Source organism: Heliangelus exortis, chromosome Z (genome assembly GCF_036169615.1).
Source record: "Heliangelus exortis chromosome Z, bHelExo1.hap1, whole genome shotgun sequence".
NCBI lineage: Eukaryota > Metazoa > Chordata > Aves > Apodiformes > Trochilidae > Heliangelus > Heliangelus exortis.
The window spans coordinates 29,326,431-29,350,383 of record NC_092454.1 but is presented as its reverse complement, the minus strand read 5'-3'; the positions used below and the strand labels follow the sequence as shown (position 1 = coordinate 29,350,383).

Below are 23,953 nucleotides of genomic sequence, written 5' to 3'. Positions count from 1 at the left end.
AAAATTGTTCAGAGTCAACACTCTAGTGAGTTCTGCTGAAGAGCCTATAGCCCCCCATTCCCACACTTCAGCCACCCGAGTCACCCCACCACATCTCATTGATGGTGATACCATTGTAGCCCTGCAAGCATGCACATGTCTGTAATTCCTCATTTGTTCCCCATGCTACAGGCACTTTCTGAGAGGTGTTTAGTTGAGCCTCCATTAAACCTGTCTTCCTGGCTGTGATTACATTCTCCTGTATATCAGGTGTTTTTGTGTTGGCCTGTGACCTTTCTCCAGGCTCAGGACATATATTACTGGCACTGGCCCCAAAATGGCAATAGTGGGATGGACTGAGGATCCCTTCTCCCAGTTAATTTTCAATTTATATATGAAACCTTCTATAGCAGATGTGCAATGTAAATAACACTAAGTAAAAAGCAGGTCTAACAATAGTAGGTGTGTAAGATAGTATTCTCTTTGAAGCATCCTCCTTCTGAGGCAGTGTGAGATATAAGAACAAGCACCATAAAATTTTCTTTCCCTTTCCCTTTCCCTTTTCCTTTCCCTTTCCTTTTCCCTTTCCCTTTCCTTTTCCCTTTCCCTTTCCCTTCTTTCCCTTTCCCTTTCCTTTCCCCTTTCTCTTTCCCTTTCCCTTTCCTTTCCTCTCCTTTCCTTTTTCCTTTCCTTTCCTTTCTTTCTTTTCCTTCCCTTCTCTTCCGTTCCATTCCTTTTCCCTCCCCCTTTCCTTTTCCCTCCCCCTTTCCCTTTCGCTTTCCCTTTCCCATTCCCTTTCCCTTTCCCTTCTTTCCCTTTCCTTTTCCCTTTCTCTTTCCCTTTCCCTTTCCTTTCCTCTCCTTTCCTTTTTCCTTTCCTTTCCTTTCTTTCTTTTCCTTCCCTTCTCTTCCCTTCCATTCCTTTTCCCTCCCCCTTTCCTTTTCCCTCCCCCTTTCCTTTTCCCTGTCCCTGTCCCTCTCCTTCTCCCTCTCCCTTTCCTTGCCACTGCCTTCCTTCGATGATGCAGCAAGGTTCTTCTCTCTTATGTCTAATTTAGATAGCATCAGGATTTATAAGTGAAGGATTGTACCAACTGAAGATCACACAATGTGTTGTTGTTATCTATCTCATTCATCACCCACTTTCTTTTTTTTTTTCCTCTCCCTTTTAAAATCAAGAAGTAAAAAAGATGGTCCTTGAGAAGAAAAGCAACAGAAAACTAAGGAAAGGACAGAATATGTCAAGTCAAAAATTAAACTGATGAATATTAGGTAGAAGAAAGTGAGAGATTTTACCAGGAAATACAGAGGTAAATTAAGAAAGAAAGTGATAGGAATGAGAAAAAAACAGTGCACAGAAGGATCCCACTGTTTAATCATTTGCTTTGACAAAGCAACAAAGTGCTCCACACAGAAGGCAAACAAAAAAAGGGGTATGTAATGAAGAACAATGCTGACAAAAAAAGGCACAGAGAGGATAAGTGGAATCTTAATTTATTTGGGGGAAGGTAATTAAACTGCAGAAGGTCCCCCCCAACTATTCAGAAAAGAGAAGGTTCAAAAAGTATTGTAATGGCCATACTGAAAAGGAAATTAAGCATCAGAAAGACGTGGAAGTTAACACCATAATCTTGGAATATATACTGCCAAGAATGAACAAGGAGATGGCATTCAATATTAAAACAGTAAGTCAACACAGGAGAGGCAGGAAAAAAAGTAGTGTGAAAAAGTAAGATATTTGTGCTCCTGAAGAAAGAGAGAAAAAAAAAGATTATCTTTTACATACAGATTCTTTCTGTCTGGAACCAGCAAAAATAATAGCTCTGGTCACTGATGCAGCACATTATCCAAAAGAAAAAAAGTAAGAGAAAGGGATAGCCAATTATAAGAATTCAAAATGAAAAAGTGTATGTAGAAACACAATAAAGATTACCTACTGTCTGGAGATTAACTGGATACTACACATGGCAAAGGTGAGGACAAGTAAGGGCAAAGTATGAGATGAAAGAAAAAGCTTCAGGCAACAACCACAAAACTCACGAGGCAGCTCAGCTATGAGAATGAAGGTTCTCACAGAAGGAACAGCAAACATTTAAAAAGCAGAAAGCCAGGCTTTTTAAAAAAAAAACAACCCCAAAACTGCTCATTTTAGCATAACTTTATTATTTCAATTTATAATAGCTTTAAATATTAATGTAATATATTGCATTAAATATGTAATTAGCTTTAAATGAACTTTAGCAATTTGAAGCTGTATCTGTCCACTTAACTTGCTTATTACAAATCACTTCTAACCCGTTAGGTTATCTCTGGGAAAATGTAGTATATTGTTTATCACGTAAGATTTTATAGCTTTCCCTTTCTCAATATGTACTGTATTACAAAAGTTTATGCCAGATCTCAATAAGCTATAAAATAGATGAAGCTACAAATTATATCACCTGCCTACATTAAAGTGGTCTCTTTTCTTTACAGCCTTGCTTTCTGTTCTGATACCTCTGACAGAACTTTCTTCTCTTTTAGCAAAATATATTTTTCATCATTTTCTTCACAAAACATTTGTTTCCTATAAAAAGGATCATTAAGCTCAAGAAGTATTTTTCATCATTGTCTACATACACTCGTTTTCTGGATTCCATGTTACTGACCTTAAAAACAGATCAACCTTTCACATAAATATGAAGCTGTACAAAAGAAATCTATCCTCATAAGGTGATTTTCAGCATTTATCTTAGCCTCAGTTTTTCACTTTTAGAGAGATAAAAGTATTTATCGCTCCTATCATCTACAGGAAGCCACAGAAATTTGCATGATATCTCTTGCTTTCTCTGAAACAAAGTCACACTGCAAAGGGCTTCAGAATACAGAAAAACCTCAACAAGGACACACAAAAATACTTGTATGCATCATAAACCAAGGTTAAATTACACTTTTAGGTGAACTATATTTAAAATAGTTGAAACCATTTAAGATAAGAAAACTGTCAATTTAAGGATACTTAAAATGTTTTCTCTAAAACATTGTATTATATTTTCAAGTATTCTTGTTCATAGATATTTCACTATTTTGGTTGATATATGCCATCAGAATGAATTATCAAGAAGTATTCTTGTTTTGGGTCAGTGTGCCAGGGTTGTAGTGGCAGGGTTGCTACAAAGGTGGTTCCCATGAGAAGCTGCTGAAACTTGCTGGCTCCAAATCCAGCCCCACCTCTGGGTAAGGCTGAGCCCATCAGTGATGGTGGATGCAATTCTGCAATCATTCATGAGGGTGAAACCAAAACTACTGTAAGACCTGCATGGCAGGGGAGGGAGGGAGGTGAGAGCAGTGCCTGAGCAGAGATACCCAGGACCCTGAGGAAGGAGGGGGAGGAGGTGCAGGAGCAGAGGTGAGACAGCAAGCTGCCCCTGATGCAGCCCATGGGGGGTCATGGTGGAGCAGAAGTGAACCTGCAGCCACTGAACACCCCGTGCCAGGGGAGGTGACTGCTCCCTGTGACTCTGAGGGCAGCTCCTGATGGAGCAGTCTGTGCCCGAGGGACTGCACCTGGAGGGAGGGACTCACGTTAGAGGGGTTCTCCTGTGGGAGAGACCCACCCTGGAGCAGTGGAAGAATGTGAGGAGTCCTCCCTATGAGGGAGGAAGGAGCAGTAGAAAACAACGAATGATGAACTGACTGTAAACCCCATTTCTCATCTCTCTTCCCCACCATGTTGGAGGAGGTAGACAAATTGGGAGTGAAGTAATTTGGACTGGCAAAAAAAGAGGGCTGGGGGAAGGCATTTAAGACCTGGTTTTCTTTTCTATTTGTCTGATTTGATTGGTGACAAAGTAAACTGATCTTTTTCCACAAGTTGAGTCTGTTTTGCCCATGACCATTATGGGTGAGTGACCCCTCCCAGTCCTTCTCCCCACCCATGAGGTTTCAGTTGGATTTTATACTCCCTATCCCAGAGTGGGGAGGTGTGAGTAGACAGCTAGGCTTCCATGGCAACAAGTCTACAACCTAGCCTGTACATTTAATTCAGCATTTATTAATTATATACTCTTAATAAATATAGGAATTAAAAAAAATATATTCTTAAATGCAAGAGTTTAAGGTGCTAGCAGGTTGTACTTCTATTTTCCAGATTTTCACATAGTTAAAAGACACATTTCTTCAGCTACAAAATACATATACAATGTTCCTTTATTCGAAGATTAAATACTCTTCAACCACTCATGCTTACCGAATTCATTCCACTGAACAGGTCTCCTGATCCTACATGAGCTGTGTGAACAAAGTTTGTTGGCTCCCCAATCATGCTTCGGTCAATTCTCCGTCGTCTTTTCTGAAACGAAAGTAAAGAAACCCTCACTGAGACTTGTTGCAAAGGCAAAACCAATGTCTGTCATAAATGTAACAGTTAATATTCCATGGGGTATTTCGTATGTGGTAAGACATTCATGGAGTCAGAAAGCAAAGTCTAAATTCCCAGGTTAACTATAACATCGGTAATACTCCTTTTTAACTTGATCTTTAGCAGATGATTAGACCAGAACTGATATCATGACTAACATTTAGGCCAAGAAAATATTTGTTAAAAACTTCACTACATTCCATGGTTTAATAAGCCATATTTGCAACATTTCATACAGTAATTTCCATCTATTCTTGTATTTAAAGTAGCATCTTGTATCACGATGCTACCAATTTTAAGTTAGCTCCTGAAATGCAGACAAAAAGACTACATTTAGGAAGGAGATACTGTTACTTATTGCAGGTTTGTATGAAGATGAGTACTTGGTACCTTCCCACAAATCAAGCACCCTGAATGACATTTTCCATGACACACTTATAGAAAAACTGTGAAGTTAGTAAGCTTTCAAATCCATCCTGCTCACATTGATTGGTTAGCAATTTACCTAGTTGTAATATGGTTGCCTCACTATTTCTACCATCATGCACACTCAGGGAAAGGGTCTTCACCTGGGTAGGGGTCTTTGTGGCCTGGGGATGTGTTTGTTGGTATAATTATAATAATGCAAGTTCACCTAAAGGACATGGTATCTCAAGTTCTATAGCTCCAACTGCCCAAGACTGTTTCAGCAGCCAATCTTGTTTTAGTTCTTTTTTATCACTCCTGCATTCTTTAGGTACACTTATCTGTATAGACTTCCAGTCTTTTCTACCAAGTTGGTAATAACATGACACACCCTTAAAACCTTTTGATTTATCTCCAGAACTGGACACAGTTCTCCAGGTGGGGTCTCACAAGAGCACAGTAAAGGGGGAGAATCCTCCCTTGACCTGCTGGTCAACGTTTCTTTTGATGCAGCCCAGGCCACAGCTTTCTGGGCTGCAGGTGCAGATTGCTGGCTCATGTTGAGCTTCTTTCATGATCAAGTCCTTCTCCTCAGGGCTGTTCTCAATTCATTCTCCAACCAACCTGTATTTCAGCTTGGGATTGCCCTGGTCCAGGTGCAGAACCTTGCACTTGGCCTTGCTGAGCTTCATGCAGTTTGCACAGGCCCACCTTTCAAACCTGTCAGGATCCTTCTGGGTGGCTTCTCTTCTCTCCAGCATGCTAAATACACCACACAGCTTGGGTGCTGAGAGTCCTCTCAATTCCACTCTTTGTGTCATCAACAAATATTTTAAGCAGCCTCAGTTTCTATACTGACCCCTGAGGAAAGCCATTTTCATTTAATGTGTGTCACATAAAATAGAGTATAATAGCTAATAAACTACTTGAGCTCAATTAAAAGCTTCCCATAATCTTAAAGTCCACTCAGTCTCATTTTAAGTTTTTTAATCTGTGATGAGATCAGAAGACTACTGTCCTGATTTGGGCCAGGATAAAGGTAATTTTCTGTTTTGTACTTTTGCTTTCAGCTAAGTCTCTTGTAAGTAGCTGCACTTGCTGAAATTAACAACTACCCAGGATTAAGACACTAAGGTACATCCCTCATGAGTGGGCTAGCTATTAAAACAAAGCTACAGATTAAATTGTTATGAATCACAGCCCACAACTATGAGAATACCCCATGGGGTTTAGCCACCAAATAAAAAAAAAACATTTAATCCTTTTTGTGTACCTTTTCTCAATTACTAAAAGGAGATTTCAGCAGGTTTCAGTACCTTACTCTATCATGTTAGTAGCTGGGGTGAGAAGAAAACACTCCCACAGAAACAGCAAAAAAAAAATTACCCAAGCTATGCCAAAACTGTTAGTGAATTCTCTACTCCCAACAAATTGGAGAAGATCAGCCAACTAAAATAATAACTATAAAAAATATGTGTAATTTGAGGGCTTTAACAGAGAAAATCATTCTGGAAAGTAACTGTGATGTCTCAATTACACAGGAGGTGGTGGAAGTCATTGCGAGGCCACTCTCCATCATCTCTGGTAAGCTGTGGGGAACAGAAGTGCCTGAGTACTGGAGGAAAGCAAATGTCACTCCATTCTTCAGAAAGGGTAACAAGGAGGACCCACATATCTATAGAACAGTCAGCTTCACCACCATTGTAGGCTCTGTCTCTAGGGATATCAAGGATAAGAGGGCCTTCAGGAGCAGTCAACATGGTTTCATCAGGGGAAGTCATGTTTAACCAACCCAACAGCTTTTTATGAGGACTTAACCAGGTGGATGGATGATGGCAGAACAGTGGATGTAGTTTACCTTAATTTCAGTATAGTGTTTGACTTTAAGCTGTCTCCCACAGCATCCTTGCAACTAAACTGAGGAAATGTGGTCTGGACGATGTAAGGTGGACTGTGAACTGGTTAAATGAAAGAAGTTGGAGAGTTGTGGTCAATAGTACAGAGTCTAGTTGGAGGCCTGTATCTATGGGGTCCCTCAGGGGTCAGTGCTGGGACCAGTACTGTTCACTTTATTCCTCAATGACCTGGATGAGAGAATAGAGTGCATTGTCAACAAGTTTGCTGATGACACAAAACTGGGAGTAGTGGCTGACACCCCAGGAGGCTGTGCTGCCATTCAGTGAGACTTCGACAGGCTAGAGGGTTGGGCAGCGAAAAATTAATGTATTACAAGAAGGGCAAATGTAGAATATTGTATGTAGGAAAGAACAACTCCAGAGGTTTGTGACTGACCTGTTAGAGAGCCGCAAGGAGAAAAGGGACATGGGGATCCCGGTGTACAGAAGGATGACCATGAGCCAACAATGCACCCTTGTGGCCAAGAAGGCCAATGGCATCCTGGGGTGTTCCATAAGGGGTGTGGTTAGTAGGTCAAGAGGGGTGCCCTGGTGTCATACTGTGTCCAGTTCTGGGCCCCTCTGTTCAAGGAGAGGGAAATGCATTAAAGAGTCCAATACACATAAGCCACATAGGTGATAAAGGGAGAGGAACATCTCCCTTATGAGGAAAGGCTGAGGGTGGCCTTACTAATGTTTATAAATATGCAAAGGGCAAGTGTCAGGAGGGTGGGCTCTTCTCAGTGATATCCAGTGATAAGACAAGGGGCAATGGGTGCAAGCTGGAGCACAGGACGTTCCACATAAACAGAAGGAAAAGCTTTTTCACTGTGTGGGTGACAGAACACAGGAACAGGCTGCCCAGTGAAGTTGTGAAATCTCTCTGGAGACATTAAAAATCTGCTTCTATGCATTCCTGTGTGACCTACGCTAGATGATCCTGCTCTGACAGGGGGGTTGGACTCGATCTTTCAAGGTCCCTTCCAACAACTAACATTCTGTGATTTGGTGATTACAGAAAACATTTGTAGAGCTCCTAGAGTCATAATAAGTCATGAAAGACTCTATCACCATGTCCTACCAATGCACTAATATCCCAATGTGGAAGTCAAGCTCACTTAACTAATTCAGAAAATTTCTCAAGTCATGCATGATATCAGCTAGTAAATCATATGTGGCTAACTAGGGAGAAGAGACCCCACATCAGGTATACATTTCCACTGGATGAGAACTGCTCATCTGAAATGCTCAGGACAAGAACCATCTCCACAAGGTGTGATCACAGAATTAAAGAATGGCTGGGGTTGGAAGAGACCTTAAATATCATCTAATTCCAAGCCTCTTGAAAGGGGTAGGGGCAGGGGCACCTTCCACTAGACCAGGTTGCTCAAGGCCCCATCCAACCTGGTCTTGAACACTTCCAGGGAGAGGGGCAGCCCCATCTTCCCTGAACAATTCTTTCCTACGGCCATACCACCCTGAGAATGCCCGATCTCGTCTGATCTCGGCAGCTAAGCAGGGTCGGGCCCGGTTAGTACTTGGATGGGAGACTACCTGGGAATACCGGGTGCTGTAGGCTGTTTTTCTTTTCATCAGCAAATTCGCAGATGACACCAAGCTGGGAGGAAGTGTGGACCAGCTGGAAGGCAGGAGGGCTCTGCAGAGCGACCTGGACAGACTGGAGAGCTGGGCTGATTCCAATGGGATGAGGTTCAACACAGCCAAGTGCCAGGTCCTGCACTTTGGCCACAACAACCCCATGGGGAGCTCCAGGCTGGGCACAGAGTGGCTGAGAGCAGCCAGGCAGAAAGGGACCTGGGAGTCTGGATTGACAGGAAGCTGAACATGAGCCAGCAGTGTGCCCAGGTGGCCAAGAAGGCCAATGGCATCCTGGCCTGTATCAGAAACAGCGTCACCAGCAGGTCCAAGGAAGTGATTCTGCCCCTGTACTCAGCATTGGTGAGGCCACAGCTTGAGTCCCGTGTCCAGTTCTGGGCCCTTCAGTTCAGGAAGGATATCGAGGTCCTGGAGCAGGTCCAAAGGAGGGCAACCCGGCTGGTGAAGGGATTCTACTCCCTATGAAGAGAGGCTGAGAGAGCTGGGGCTGTTCAGCCTGAAGAAGAGGAGGCTCAGGGGAGACCTCATCACTCTCTACAACTACCTGAAAGGAGGTTGTAGCGAGGTGGGAGTTGGTCTCTTTTCCCAGATGACTTTCAACAAGACGAGAGGACACAGTCTTAAGTTGTGCCAGGGGAGATTTAGGTTAGATATTAGAAAGAATTTCTTTACGGAGAGGGTGATCAGGCAATGGAATGGACTGCCCGGTGAGGTGGTAGATTCTCCATCCCTGGAGACATTTAAAAAGAGGCTGGATGTGGCACTCAGTGCCATGGTCTAGCAACCGCACCGGTGGGTCAAGGGTTGGACTTGATGATCTCTGAGGTCCCTTCCAACACGGCTACTTCTATGATTCTATGATTCTATGATCTCACCATCCGCAGAGGAAAGAACTTTTCCCCAATGTCTAGCCTAAATATTCCTTCTTCAAGCTTGAAACTAGTTCCTCTTGTCCTCTCGCTGCACATCTGTGTAAAAAGCTCTACCCCAGCTTTATTTTAGGCCTCCTGCAGATACTGGAAAACCACAGTAAGGTGACCTTGGAGCCTCTGCTTCTCCAGGCTTAACCACCCCAACTTCCTCAGCTTGTCCTCATAGGGGAGGTGCTCCAACCCTCTGATCATTTTAATGGCTCTCCTCTGGACACATTTAAGTTGCTCTGTGTCCTTCTTATGTTGGGGACTCCAGAACTGGACAGTGTTCCAGCTGGGGTCTAACAAGAGAAGAGTAGAGAGGGGGAGAATAACCTCCTTCGACTGGTTGCCTGTATTTCTTTTGATGCAGCCCAGGACATGGTTGGCTTTCTGGGCTGCAGGCACACATTGAATGCTCATGTTAAGCTTCTGGTCCACCATCACCCCAAGTCCCTCTCCTCAGGGCTGCCTTCAATCTTTTCTGTTCCTAACCTGTATTTGTGCATAGGATTGCCTCAACACAGGTGCAGAACCTTGCACTTGGCCTTTTTGAACTTCATGCAGTTTGCAAGAGCCCACTTCTCAAGTCTGTCATGGTCCCTATGGATGGCATCCCTTATGTCCAGTGTGTTGACTTCACCACACAGTTTGGTGTTGTTGGCAAACTTGCTGAGGGTGCATTCGATTCTTGTCCATGTTGACAACAAAAATGTTAAACAGCATGGGTCCAAGTACTGACCCTGGAGGAACACCACTCATCACACATCTCCACCTGGACACTGAGCCATTGATCACAACTCTTTGGGTGTGACCATCCAGCCAGTTCCTTATCCAACAAATGGTCCATCATCTATTAAACCTGCACTGTTCCAGTCTGGAGACCAGAATGTCACGTGGGACAGTGTTGAATGCTTTGCACAGGGCCAGGTAGATGAAGCCTGTTGCTCTGCCTTGGTCCAACAACACTGTGACCCCATGATAAAAAGCCACTGAATTAGGCAGGACTTGCCCTTAGTGAAGCCATGTTGCTGTCACCAATCTGCTCCATGATCTTGCCAGGCACAGAGGTGAGACTGACTGGCCTATAGTTCCCTGGGTCTGCTTTTCTTCCATTTTTGAAAGTGTGGGTTTTGTTTACCCTTTTCCAGTCAACAGGAACTTCATCAGACTGCCATGATTTTTCAAATATGATGGACAGTGGCTTTGCAGCTTCATCTGCCAGTTCTTTCAGGAGCCATAGGTGAATCCCACCAAGTCCTATGGACTTGCTTAACTTCAGGTTCTTTAGGTGGACTTCACCTATGATATGAGGATCTTCCTTTTCCTAGTCCCTGCCTTTGTCTTCTGTAACATGGAGGGTGTGACCAGAGTCGTTGCTGGTGAAGACAGGGCAAAGTAGTCACTGAGTACCTCAGCCTTCTCAATGTCTTGGGTGACCAGCTCTCCCATCTCCTTCTGGAGTGGGACCATATTTTCTCTCATCTTCCTCTTACCATTGATATACCTATAGAAACTTTTCTTGGTGCTCTTAAACTCCCTTGCCAGGTCCAATTCTCTGTGCTTTTGCTTTCCTAACCTGATCTCTTGATTCTTTGACTATTTCTCTATAATTCTTTATAATTCTCCCAGGGTTTCTGTCCTTGCTTCCATCCTCTGTAAAGCTTGTTTTTACCCATGAGTGTGTCCAGGAGTTCCTCACTGGGACATATTCGTCCTGGACATGCAGGAGGTGATCCTTGAACATGGACTAGGTTCCCAGGGCTCCCTTTCTATCTCAGCCCCAGTCAACCCTCAAATGGAAAGCAGTACTGTGGGTTCTGCTGAGAAATGTGTCTTCTAAGCATAAAGAAATAAATGGTAAAAACTGAAAAAATTCAGAGGGGATAAGTTATTGCCATATTGCAAACATGTGGAATTTCTGAAAACAATGCTTTTTTAATTAAAATTCGTGCATATGGCACTTTTCTCCTAGCACCTATCATTTAATTTATCTCTACACACAGGAAAAATTGCTAACTTTTTTTGCCTCACAGCAATAGTTCACATAATCATAGAATCATCTGGGTTGGAAAGGACCTCTGAGAGTCCAACCCTTGATCCACTGCCACTGTGGTTACCAGTCCATGGCACTGAGTGCCACATCAGTCTCTTCTTAAAAACCTCCAGGGACAGAGAATCCACCACCTCCCTGGGCAGCCCATTCCAATGCCTGATCACCCTCTCTGTAAAGAACCCCTTCCTAATATCCAACCTAAACTTCCCCTGGCAGAGCTTAAGTCCATGCCCTCTTGTCTTACTGAGAGCTGCTTGGGAGAAGAGACCGACCCCCCCCTGGCTCCCACCTCCTTTCAGGGAGTTGTAGAGAGTGATGAGGTCTCCCCTGAGCCTCCTCTTCTCCAGACTGAACACCCCCAGCTCCCTCAGCCCTTCCTCACAGGACTTGTGCTGGATCCCTTCACAGCCTCCTTGCTCTTCTCTGGACCTGCTCCAGCACCTCAATCTCCTTCCTGAACTGAGGGGCCCAGAACTGGACACAGGACTCGAGGTGTGGCCTCACCAGTGCTGAGTACAGGGGCAGAATCCCTTCCCTGGACCTGCTGGCCACACTGTTCCTGATCCAGGCCAGGATGCCATTGGCCTTCTTGGCCACCTGGGCACACTGCTGGCTCATGTTCAGCTTCCTGTCACTCCAGACTCCCAGGTCCCTTTCTGCCTGGCTGAAAGGGACCTGACCTGGCCAGGTCCCTTTCAGCCTTTTTTATATAGCCAGTTTTTACATAGCTGTATGTTGTCCCAACTTTTATATAACTTAGGATTCCAAGTAAAGGGTAAGAAACCAGAAAACAGAACACCTGGTACTCTAAATGCAAGCCTACTACAGAGAACAAACAGAACACATACACACCAGCAAAAAATTAGTGGCAGGGCCAGACTGGAACTTTGTGTCTCACATTAGGAATAACAGATTTTGCTATTTAGGTCACAAGTAGAAAATTTTTGTTTAATCATTACTATTTAAACCTAACACCCATACAGTTGTTTTTCTATTGAAAAGAACATTTTATTTATTAATATTCTCAAGCTACCACAAGGCAAAGATAATTGTTAACTTCATAACATTTACCAAGATACTACAAGTACCATTTTTTATTACTACACTTTTGTCTTATTTTATATGCAGTAAAAATATACTGCACATAATATATTCATGTACTAAATAACAATGCACATTAATATATGACCTATTGCTTTTCAAGGCATTTTTCTGACACTGTATTTACCTCTGTTATGAAAAATATACGGCACCATAAACTGAATAAGAAAGGAAATAGCATGCTGATCTGATCTATCTGGTCTAATCATGTGCAACATGTTTTGAACCAGATCTAAATCAATATGAAGTGATCCATAATGTGAAATAATCCAACTTTCTTTTTTTGACCTAGTTCTTTTTGCCTGCAATCTTTTTGTAACTATCTGTAGAAGAGGAACTTTGTTTCAAATTTGTCTTAATTTCTCCTTATTCTGCAAGACTACCTCAGTTATATTTCATGACGTTATTTTGGCTTCTCTGTTATTTCAATACAAAATCTGTAAGCTTGCCACAAAGACTAATACGCAGAATATCTAAGAAGTGACATTTGTTGAGGCATAATCTCAGTGCTTTCTAGTGTCCCTTTCTGAATGAAATTATGAGAAACATCTTTTGTATTTTAACATAAAACAGCCTTGATACCTAATCAAGGAAACCCAAAACAAATCACCACACTTTGACACCTTATCTGATGCAGACTAAAAGCATCAACTTCCTGAGATTAATTTTCCAGTCTCTTATCAGTCTCTTCTCCAGTTTCAGACTATTTAAAAAAACTTTAATTCTTTAAAAGAAGTGCAGATTGTGTAAACCATGGTATTAATAATGTTCTGTACTAGACTGGACCACTGCAGCAGCATTTGAGGCTTCATGCACCAGGATTGCCTCCACCATTTCAGATACTGTTGGCTCAGCAGCCTAAGATAGTTTTTCTGCCTTTTCTTAAACGATTACTGTCATAGACACAATCTTATCTCTCTCTTGGCAAGAAGATAACTAAAGAACATTTACTTCCTTTTTGAAGACTAGTTCAAGACTTAACAAATTTATTCCCCAGTTCCCTACTGCAAAGCTTTCCCTGGCAAATAGGGAAGTGAACAATCCACCTGGACACTACAGTAATTTTGCAGAATGAGTTTCTGTGGGCTGAGAATGATCGCTCACATTTATTGCCTCCAAAAATTTTGCTCTTTTCAGAGCTGAAAGATGAATGTGAATTAACACTTGCAAGTTACACAGCTTTTAAACTTGTCTTCAGGACATGTAGGTCTGTTTTGCCGAATCAGTCACTGCTATCTCAGTTACTGAAGTAACCTCAAACACAGTAAGAAGCAATTCACTTTCTACTAGCTTATTGCAAGCCTGATTTTTAAATAACAGCAGGGTAATTTTAACATAATAAAGTACAATAGCTTGTAACCACACCATCTAATCCTTTGCCACACTAGGGGATCTAGAGATAGTACATCTTTACATACTAAATCAATAAAAAACCCAAACTCCCCTGAAATAACATACATCCAGTAGGCCCACTGCAACTCCTGTTTTTATGGCAGACAGGACAAATGCAAACAAGGAATATTCTCCTGTTTCTCCTCTGTACTTGCTGTTGCATTCATTTTCACAAGTAGGATCGAGTCTGTTCATAAATCCAGCTCCATATAAGTGCTGTATCAAGACAGTAATAGGTAAGTATGTCTTTTGCTAGGTTTTGTTTTTTTTTAAATAGAACAATCAAATTAATATGGAGGCTCACAGCTACTGTGTTTGACCTTTTTTCACAAGTAACCCTCAAGCAGCAACCCTTTTTTGGAGAGCTTCTGCTACCATGCACCTTAGGCTTAATTTCAGGCTAACCCAATGCAAAAAGCATCAACTGGTCATTTAGTGTCTTGGTTCTTTGCCACTAACCAAGACAGGTGTTTCATGACTTCTCCCTGAGAACCATGTGATCTATTAAACTTTTCTGGTTTTTTTGCTCTGTCGAAATAGAGCTGCTTGCTACCTTTGTTTTTAAGAACTCGTCTGAAACTTCAAAAGCAGTGGAAGCCAAAGATGAAACTAAGACAGAAATTAAAGGAAATTATTTAATCAGACAAGATAGTCAGACATTTCAAGATAGGAGATTTGAATGGTTACAGAAGAAAAATGAGAGAGAGAAAACATACTAGGTTTTATTTTCCATCTTTGATCTTTCCCACTTCTTGTATCTGCTCTGAAAAGAGCACCAGCAGCAAAGTCCATATGCTATGCCTCCAGCTGTCCCTTTGCATACTGTCACACAGGAACAGCTGGAAGTATGAGACATCCCTGTAAAGGTGGCTTTCTGTCCTCCCATGTACATGTTCTGCTCTCAAAATAGCCTGATGTGCACAGGATAACTGTCTCCCAAGCTGTTGTCTGAGTGACGTGTCTGTGTTACCAATATGGACCAATCAAAACAACCTAAAAAGGTCTTAAAGAGCATCTTTCATAAAATCCTATATAAAGGGGTTGCAGGGACAAGGGTGTCCCTTGTATTTGTTTTTGTGTACATTTATGTACATTTGTGTACATTTATTTTATGTACATTTATACAGCTGGAATGCTAGTGCACTCCCATCTCTAGTAACTGGATCATTAATGTATCAAACTAGTCCTGTGAAGCTAATGGCTGGATGTGTACCATCATCATATAACCAGCATGGTATTTTTGAAGAGGAAAAGGCTGCAAACCTCCGAAAAATTTCACTGGGTATTTTGGTACCCTCCCATTTTTTTCTTTTCCCCCGGCTTTTTAAACCCACTACTGGCAACCCACTGCAAATTCCAACAGCTATAAAAGCTGTGAGTCTACTCGATGAAATTAAAGAGACTATGGAAAAAAAAAAGAATCTAAAATGGTGAGAAGCTGATTTTATAAAATCTTCCAGCCTGACTTTAAGTACATCTTTAAACTGAATGAATCTATTTTGTAAATTAATACCTCAAACTGGATTGCATATTGTTATCTCAAACAGCATCTTTGCTCTTGGCATATTTAGCACTTCCCTGAATCTTTTGAAGTTTGTGCTTTTTGATCTATTTAAACACTATTCCATTATATTATGTTGTTAGTCATCCCATAAAAAACCCGGTAACTCTAGCCTATGTTTTCTAAATAAACAGGAAAATTTGCCAGATGAGGTAAAGTGATTCTGAAAGATAACATGTCTTTTTAAAAATTTTGTTTATTTCACATATTGTTCTATTCCAGATGCTTAAACAATCCTGAAGTCACATGATAAAACTGGATCTGTTCCCTGGTAATAGCTAGTAAGTACTGTCCTTTTCCAAATACACAATAACACAGTTTTAAGATAACATTTACAACTTGAAACTTGGCTGTCACATTATACCGTGAACTAACTTCTTTTTTCACTTTGCATTTTCATTACTCCTGGTGATTAATGTCTCTTTAACATCAATATAAAAGAAAACAGTCATCTAAGATACAGACCATGTAGTCTGATAAGTAGAGTAACAGGTAATTCATCAATGACAAGGACAGCAGGGCGTGATGAAAGGAACAAGTCTGTGATACTGGCTTGCAGGATCTTATAAAATATCAGAATTTAGCACTTAACATATACTCAACTCAACAGTCACCAAGCTGCACTGACTTCCAACATGTTAGCTATTGCTTGGAACAAGTGTTTATTACCAAGCCCATACAGCTGGTAAGAGACAAAAACTCTGCTGCACATGGTATTTACAGGAAAGAAAACTGAAAGAGAGAGTTCCTTCAGCCTTAAGAAGAGATACCTACTTGCGGTTTTAATAATCTTCCACTGTCTAACAGGAGGGTACAGAAGACAGGCAGATTAGACAGTGGTAGTATGAGAAGCTGAAACCTGAAGTGCAACACAGAAAATACTGATTAAGAAAGAAAGAAAGAAAAAATTAATATAAAAATAATTATTATGTAGATGCTCCAAAACTGCACCACAACCCCAATTTCCATCCTTAGAAATCCCCAGAACACAGCCAGACACAGCCCTACAAAAGCCAGTCTAGTTGGTTCTTTATTAGGTGAATTGTACTAGACAGCATCCAGAGGTCTCTTGTCACATACATTTATTTTTCCAAGTCTTAACTTCAGCTGGCAAGGAATAATGTAGAACAGGAACAAATTGACTTCACTGGAACACAGGTACAGTATAGTCTTCCCAGTGATTTAAATAACAATGTTAAAATACACAGATTAAATAAATTATGTGAAGATATGCCACAATACAAACTTACGGGAAATTTCCAATAGCTTCTTAAAAAAACAACAAACAAATTCCAAAGTCCTGATAATAACACACTGTCAAGAGCATCATACTGAGCTCTTTCCTTTGGCTGACCCTTTCCAACAAGAAGGGAGGAAATATTTGGAAGGTCACCTAGCATGACAAGAACAGTAGCTCTCTAGAGGATGTATATCGGGATTACAAAACGTAGCCTTTCCTGATCTGCCAAACGAATGTCACTCCCTGCCAGCTACAACACAAATAAAAACTTTGGGTATCCTTAAGTACACTGCATACCGAAGCTCTTCTGTTAAGAAATTATATTTCATGCTCACACATCCTGTAGTAAGACTTCCTAGTGCTAGGAGGCAAATATAAACAGGCTTGTTATAGCCTGCATACGCAAGCATCTGCACATACTCACGTCTAATGGAAGCATACCTGTTGCCTACAGTACATTACATATGAGGCTTCTGCACTCTCATGTACACTCTGCATAACCTTCTAAACAGAATGATAGGCACATACCAAACTCCATTGCAGAAAAGTACAAGAACAAAAAATAAACTGAAATATACCCTCTAACTGTTAACAGCCACTGCCACAGGATCCCCAGTCACACCACACAAAACCAATCATTTAAGTCTAACGCTTTCTTTAGACCAGCTGGATAAAACATCACTGCTCTGAATTAATATACCAGCTCTAAAAGCATTGCCATACATGTTTGCATACCTCTGTATTCAACTCATAGTAATTCTCTTACTGAGAGAAGATAGATTTTTAGGAATTATGGCACTGATATATTTTAGCTGTAGGACTCATGGGTGGAAGCTCTAATCCTTCCTTCTGCAGTGGGCAAAAACAGAGCCACGATATTTAATAATAATAATATCCTCAAGAGTCAACAACCACAGACACAGTGAATTCATCAGTTTTTAAATATATCTGCAAATTTTATCTTTGAAGCTGGACACTAGTTTGCCCAAAAAGGAGCAGCTTCTTGGTTGTTTTACACATATGCAATGAAATAACTGAATATTTACCTGGATTTCTAGTGGTGTACTGTACTACTTCTCGCTGAAGCGTTATCAAAATTAACTTGCTCTGAATTAAGATGCTTTCTTTTATTTTTTGCTTTACCTGGGATTGAGAACTTCATAATTTTCTGGTCGCTGAGCCTGAGACAGCCCCCAACTCACTCATCCCACAATGTTTTTGAGATGGCAACTACATCACAGCTGTCCTGATGCACCGTGGCTTCCAGCTCCCGTTTCTTGCCCATGCTGCATGCATTGGTGTAGATGCATTTGAGCTCAGCTATCGATTTCACCTTTACCATTGCCATACCACCCCTAGGCTCATCTCTAGTCAGCCTCACTTTATCCCATTCTCCCTTCAAATCTAATTTAAAGCCCCCTCGATAAGCCCTGCCAACTCCTGGCTAAATGCATTGTCAAATGCATTGTCTCATCTTGTCTCACGCATTGCAAACATGAGCGTCTGATATGTTTGGTCATAAAAAATAAATTGTCAGTGATATTCATTCCCGCAATGCCTGCAGAGACAACATTGCTAAGAGGATAAATTGAATTCTATTCCCTCTTGGGCACAACCAAATTATTTTCTAAATTTCAAAGAGCTGAAGCAGAGGGATTACTTGCAGGAAGCTTACTGCACTGGTGTGGGGAAAAGATTCAGATGGACTCTCTGAACTCAGGGTGAGTCTGTAGATATGTAATACAATTCAGTGGCAACATTGATATGCATGTCTCAAATTTAAGTAAGAGTCATGACAGGAACTGTAGAACCAAAAGTCTGAGAAACAGTCTAACAAAGGACAACTTTAATCATTGCAAAATGATGAGAATTAATTAATGTGAATTAATTAATGTGAATTAATTAATGTGAATTAATTAATGTGAATTAATTAATGTGAATTAATGTGAACTAAAAAATGTAAGTGTGAGCAGAGATCTTGAAAATATCAATTTAAAAATGCATATTTTGTGAGTTGCTATTGATCTTAAGAACTATCTATTACAGTTTCTCAGATCCATTACAGAAAAGTTATATTAACAATAGAGTAAGACAGCAGCAGAGGAAGCTTCTACTCTCAAAACTTCCTTTCATATCAAACCCAGTTAAAAGTAAAAAGCTGAATACTTAGCTGCAGGGTAACAACTGACTTTTTGTATATACTAATATAAAGAATATTCCCACATGGAGTTAGTGAAAGTGCACATTTCTTACAGTATGTCCAAGTTACCTCTCTCTCTACCTGCTGGCAAGTAGAAATGCCCCTAAACCTATAAGCTCCCTATTTCTCACATTCTGACATGAGAAGCAGAAAAAGGGAAAAATGCCTGAACTGCTGAGCATTGAAATTCAACACCACAGCTTTGCAGCTTCAACTCCCACTAAGAAAAAAAAATTGTATTAAGAATTGCATTGGATACAGCAGAAATGCTCCAGCACATTTTCCAAGGATAGCTACAAAACTATCAACTTTTTCTAGGCAGTACCAGCTATTTATTGTGGCAGCTCCTTTTATCAGTGACTTATATTGGGTTTTGCTGTTGAAGATGCCTTCTCACTGAAAAATTTGGAGAATTAAAAGCAAGCAATTCAAGCACACCAACACTGGTGTCCAGATCAAAGAGCTCAATGTACTTCCTCCCCATGTTTCAGGAGAAAACCTCTGCTCTGAAGAGCCTATAGGTATTAAAAGCATATTAAGTCCTTCTTCAAATATGTTGATAATGGCAAAATACATTCTCATGGACAAAAAGCTGACATAATTGCTGTTGTCAAATGCTCAGAGCTATTGTTCATCCAATCAACTAGTATGATATTAAATAAGTAGCAACAACATGGCTAAGTAAGAGGTCCTAGAAATATCACAGCTAATCTAAAGGATGGCAAAATATTCAGTTAATTTTCATTGAGATATTTATACATAAACACAAAATAACTGCCTTTTTTGTTTTCTTTGCAAACATTTTAATACTTGAATATCACAAGAGATATTTTATGATGTGTGTGGGCTAATTCAAAGGTAAAAAAAATCTAAAGCAGCTGTGTCACAAACAGATCACGTTTGAGGAAGAAAAGCCAAGTATTTTGCTGTTTATTTAACTGCTCCCTTTGATAAGGGCTTCCCTCATGCTCCTGCCACAGCAGCACTGAAAAGGAAAATGAAGGAATCTGAAACATCTGAACTGGCAGCTCAGTAAATAATTCATAATGACAACTCTGAAATCTGAGGGCTCTCTAGAGTTGTCACCTTTTACATTTGAGTCATTCATAGGTTTAATTTAACCTAATTCATAGGTTAAATTTTAATTAATTTTAATAGTCTTGGGTTTATCAAATTTAATGAATACAAGAACCTGAGATTTAGTCATTTTGAGCCAGAAGATGTACTTACACAGCACTGCCACACTGAACTGAGTCTGCCCAGTAGTTCTCCAGTTCCTAACATCTAATTTACTGTGCATGTTTACTGGGGTTGATTTATTTCGTACTTGTTATGCATAATGAATAGCAGATTATATTTATTGTGTTCAAGTTTTTTAAAATTGCATTAATAGGTGCATCCTTAGCTTTATCTATGACTCTTTCTCTAGAAAAGAAGGGACAGCTGGCAATACCCATCCGTTGTTAATCTCATCAGATAACCAGAGTCAAGATCATCAAGTGTTCTGTAGCATTCAGTCCAGTTCATAAGCAAAGCAGTACATGCAAAGTTTTTTTCTACCCGTATTTTAAGATGGGCCTCCCTATTCTAAATACAGAACTGTTAGTCCTCCTACAAACATAAAAAAAAGGCACGAAGGAAATTTCATTACTAAGCCAGTTCAAAAATTTATGGCATAGCACGCAGCGAAATCTTTGCCAAAATACAAAAAGGAAATAATCTAAACAAGAGAAAGGCAAAAATCCCAAATAAAACAGCAACTAACTGACTAAGGAAGGAACCTTGGAGCAAGGAGGAGCAGCAGTTGGGTTTTTTTTAGCAGAAGAGTAATTCTGCTGCAAAGTCAAAAGAAACGGAAGAGCTCAACTCTACTGGGAAGTGGCCCAAACCAGGTGGAAGTGCACCAGAGATCATGACCAAAGGCTTTTCAGACCATGAATTAACTTTGCTATTTAAAAATTGACAGTATACAAATAAAAAGTGCACAAGAAAACAACAGATTCCTGGTGTAGGCAACAAGCTCAATCTAAGATAGAAACTACAGAATGATATCTGAAAACTTGCAAGATAAAACACTCTCTAAACTTCCATTACACAGCAATTCTGGGTAGTAGTGGGGATTTGGCAGTTTATTGAAAATTAGCAGATAGGAAGCATGGGAAGAAGGACTCCTTTTGTGACTGGGAAGTGAAAGACCACCATACAGAACCCATAAAGGTTACCCAGTGGGAGGTGTAAGAAACCTGATGCAATCACAGACAGTGTAACAAAATAAAAAGAGGCTTGGGTGAAACGATAAAATTAATTCAGGCTATTTAAAGAATCAAGAAAACCTGAACATAATTATTAAGAACTTAATCTTCTTGATATTACAAAAAAAACCCCACAAAAACCTACAAAAAACCCAAAAGAACCCAAGCCCAACAAACAAACAAACAAATGGATATAAAAGCAACTAGTTTTCTGAAGTCTTAACTTTGCTAAAATATGTTTTCAGTCCCAACCTGACAAGAGAAAACTACAAGTTGATCCAAGAATATCTTTTCTTTTTTTAACTTGCATTCTACTGTGGTAAAAACATCCGGCTATAAAGAAACAAGACCTAAGCCACCATCAAAAGCAGTCCTCCTTCAACTGTATTACTATTTAGTTTTGTTTCTTTGGATACTGAATTTCTTAGTTAATCACCCTATTTCATAGATGCACAGTTACCAACCTTCAAACGCGACCCTTACATGACCTTATTATGAGTACTGCAGTCTTGGAAACACCAATTTAAATATTTAGTAAACAAAGAAACATTAGGGGATAGTAGAATACTGCTCTCCAAGACACCTATGTTTTATTTCAGAGCAACAAAATGGATTCAGTTAGCACTGAAAAAAAAAGACAGAAAGATGTTATATTGATAAAAGATGATGCTAATGCTTGCATACTGTCTTTTAATTAAGGAAGCTCTCAAAATGCACTAATATATAACTGCAACATGTTACTGTTGTGCTCTAGGGTATGCTACTAGGGAAGGAATGGCAGTGAAATTAGGTAACAAATGTGTTCTTATTGCCATGACGTTTGAAGATCTTACTTAAAAAGACATGGATCAAAACCATGAAATGCACGGGAAAGCACCAGTATGAGAGTCTGAAAAACATGGAGTATTGCCAATAACCCAGAAAACAGTTTTGTGTACTGTCTGAATGATGGTCATCGTTAAAATTGACTGAAAGGCCTCAGTGCATGTAAGTTTCTTTCATTTTAAGGACACTGTAGGTTCAAAGAATAAGGATGCCATACTGAAGGTTTCTAATACAATATGCTAGAATTTACCCAGAATAAAGAGACAGTTCCTGCATCTTGGATTTCAAGAAGGGAGAGAAATCTGTTAACTCAAGCTATAAATATCATAGAAAACATGCAACTACTAAAAGTTTCAGGGCTTTTTTTCTCTCCAGTGAAGAGGTTTTAAATCTGCCCGTAACCATAACATTGAAGTTGTCCTAGACATTAACACTTAACAAAGATGATGAGGAAAAAAATCATGTTTCAGAGAATGCAAGTTTAAGAACAAAAGGAACATTTTATGCATTGGTCACAACAAATAGATAACTAAGTAACTTCAGAGAGGAAAATGGTTACTTGTGTTGTTACAGTTAGTACCCATTAGTCCTTCCACAGAAGGAGGATGCTGAGCATCAAATGGCTGAACATTAAAGTGATGGACCACCATTAGGACATGAAGAAGTTGAAATGCAGGGAGTAAAGAGAAGGAAGACAAAAGAAAGATATTAAATTGGGCAGATGAGGTATTTCTCCTGGGACAGTGGACTAAACTGACAGATTGAATGTCCACAGTAGTGGGCAGACAAGCAGCTTTTAAGCAACATTAGGGCAATAAGTACTAGTATTTTTTTGTCAAAAAAATAGCAGGTTTTTCAGCCTGGCTTTCAAACATGAAATCTCACACCACCTTCAGAGACAGGAGAAAACTGCTTCCTTACCATTTGTTTGGCTTATCAGTTTGCTTACACTAACAGTGCGTGCTTTGCTGCATGTCAGAGAAGAAAAGTATTCCCGTTCATACTGAGATGTGTATGTATCTGATTAAAAACCTCACTTACTGCAATAGTGCACGGCAGAACAATGGCTATACAACATTGCAAAATAAGCTGAGTAGCTTCAGGGGAAGGACAACTAAGCACTATTGACAAGCATGCCAAGGAGGGCCCACTACTCTCCTCTGAGATGCATCCTGAAAACTTCTGGCACGTCATAACGAGCCAGGCTCCTACGACATTTGAAAGGCAGATTTCAGGGACTAGGTCAGTGCTTGATATTGTATCCTAAACATAAGGATGGTTTTCATTTTCTATGCAAATGCACACCACAAGATCAACAGAAACATACTAAATGCATTGTTTCTGTTTTCTCCACTTGTGAAGTATATTCTCCACCTTTTCTATGAATCATGACCCAGAGATCACCACATGCTGTATTAACATACCTTGCATTTCTTGGGCAACAGCTTAACTGTATCATAAAGTGTGAGTCAAGATTTTGTAACAACTGAACCTCTGGATATTTGTAAACAACCACAGTATGCCATTTTCTACCTCAAACATTTTAAACAGACATGCTTTACTTTTAATTGAAATCTATGTTCCAAACCCAAGGCAAATTTTTTCAGCTATATATGGACACAGCTAGCATTCTAAAGGACTTCATGGTATTCAAGCAACAGGGAACAACTGCACCTTCCCGTGCTGCCATCTCGGCATTCATCTCTCACAACTCTACTTGACTAAGAGTGAGATAAAGTTACATTAATTTCACAGAAATGTTAATGGCCACACTTGAATACTTGAGTCACCACCCAAGGATCAGTCTGGCATTCAGGCTGTGTGCAATAACAACAGCTAACATCAGATGTATTTTTTAATCCTTTAACTTCTCTAAAGACAAATATTATTATCTGAGCTCTATTTACTCTGGGATTCTCTCGGTCACTGTAATTCCAACATAACCTTTAGCAGTAACTGGGCTTTTTTCCAGATATTTGCAAGATGACTGTCCTTCCTATACATTCACTTGGCTTGATCTGGATGCCACACCAGACAATGGATTTTCTCACAGTGCTAGTCAATATCCCTGGTTAACTGTACCTTCATGTAGGCAGACTTTCTCCCAGAAGTACTTGACTT

General features: G+C 40.3%; 1 protein-coding gene and 1 non-coding gene across 3 annotated transcripts in view; one reads left to right on the top strand and one right to left on the bottom strand.

Moving 5' to 3' along the window:
• CDC42SE2 (CDC42 small effector 2) overlaps window positions 1–23,953 on the bottom strand; it is a 63,727-nt gene that overhangs the window by 4,575 nt on the left and 35,199 nt on the right. For both annotated transcript variants that reach the window (XM_071730494.1, XM_071730495.1), the window contains one exon: window positions 4,207–4,308. In XM_071730494.1, the coding sequence (XP_071586595.1) occupies window positions 4,207–4,308 (102 nt within the window). The remainder of the gene's footprint in view (window positions 1–4,206; window positions 4,309–23,953) is intronic.
• Window positions 8,138–8,256, top strand: LOC139790451 (5S ribosomal RNA). Its single transcript, XR_011723495.1, has one exon. It is a non-coding gene; the product is annotated as a 5S ribosomal RNA (ribosomal RNA).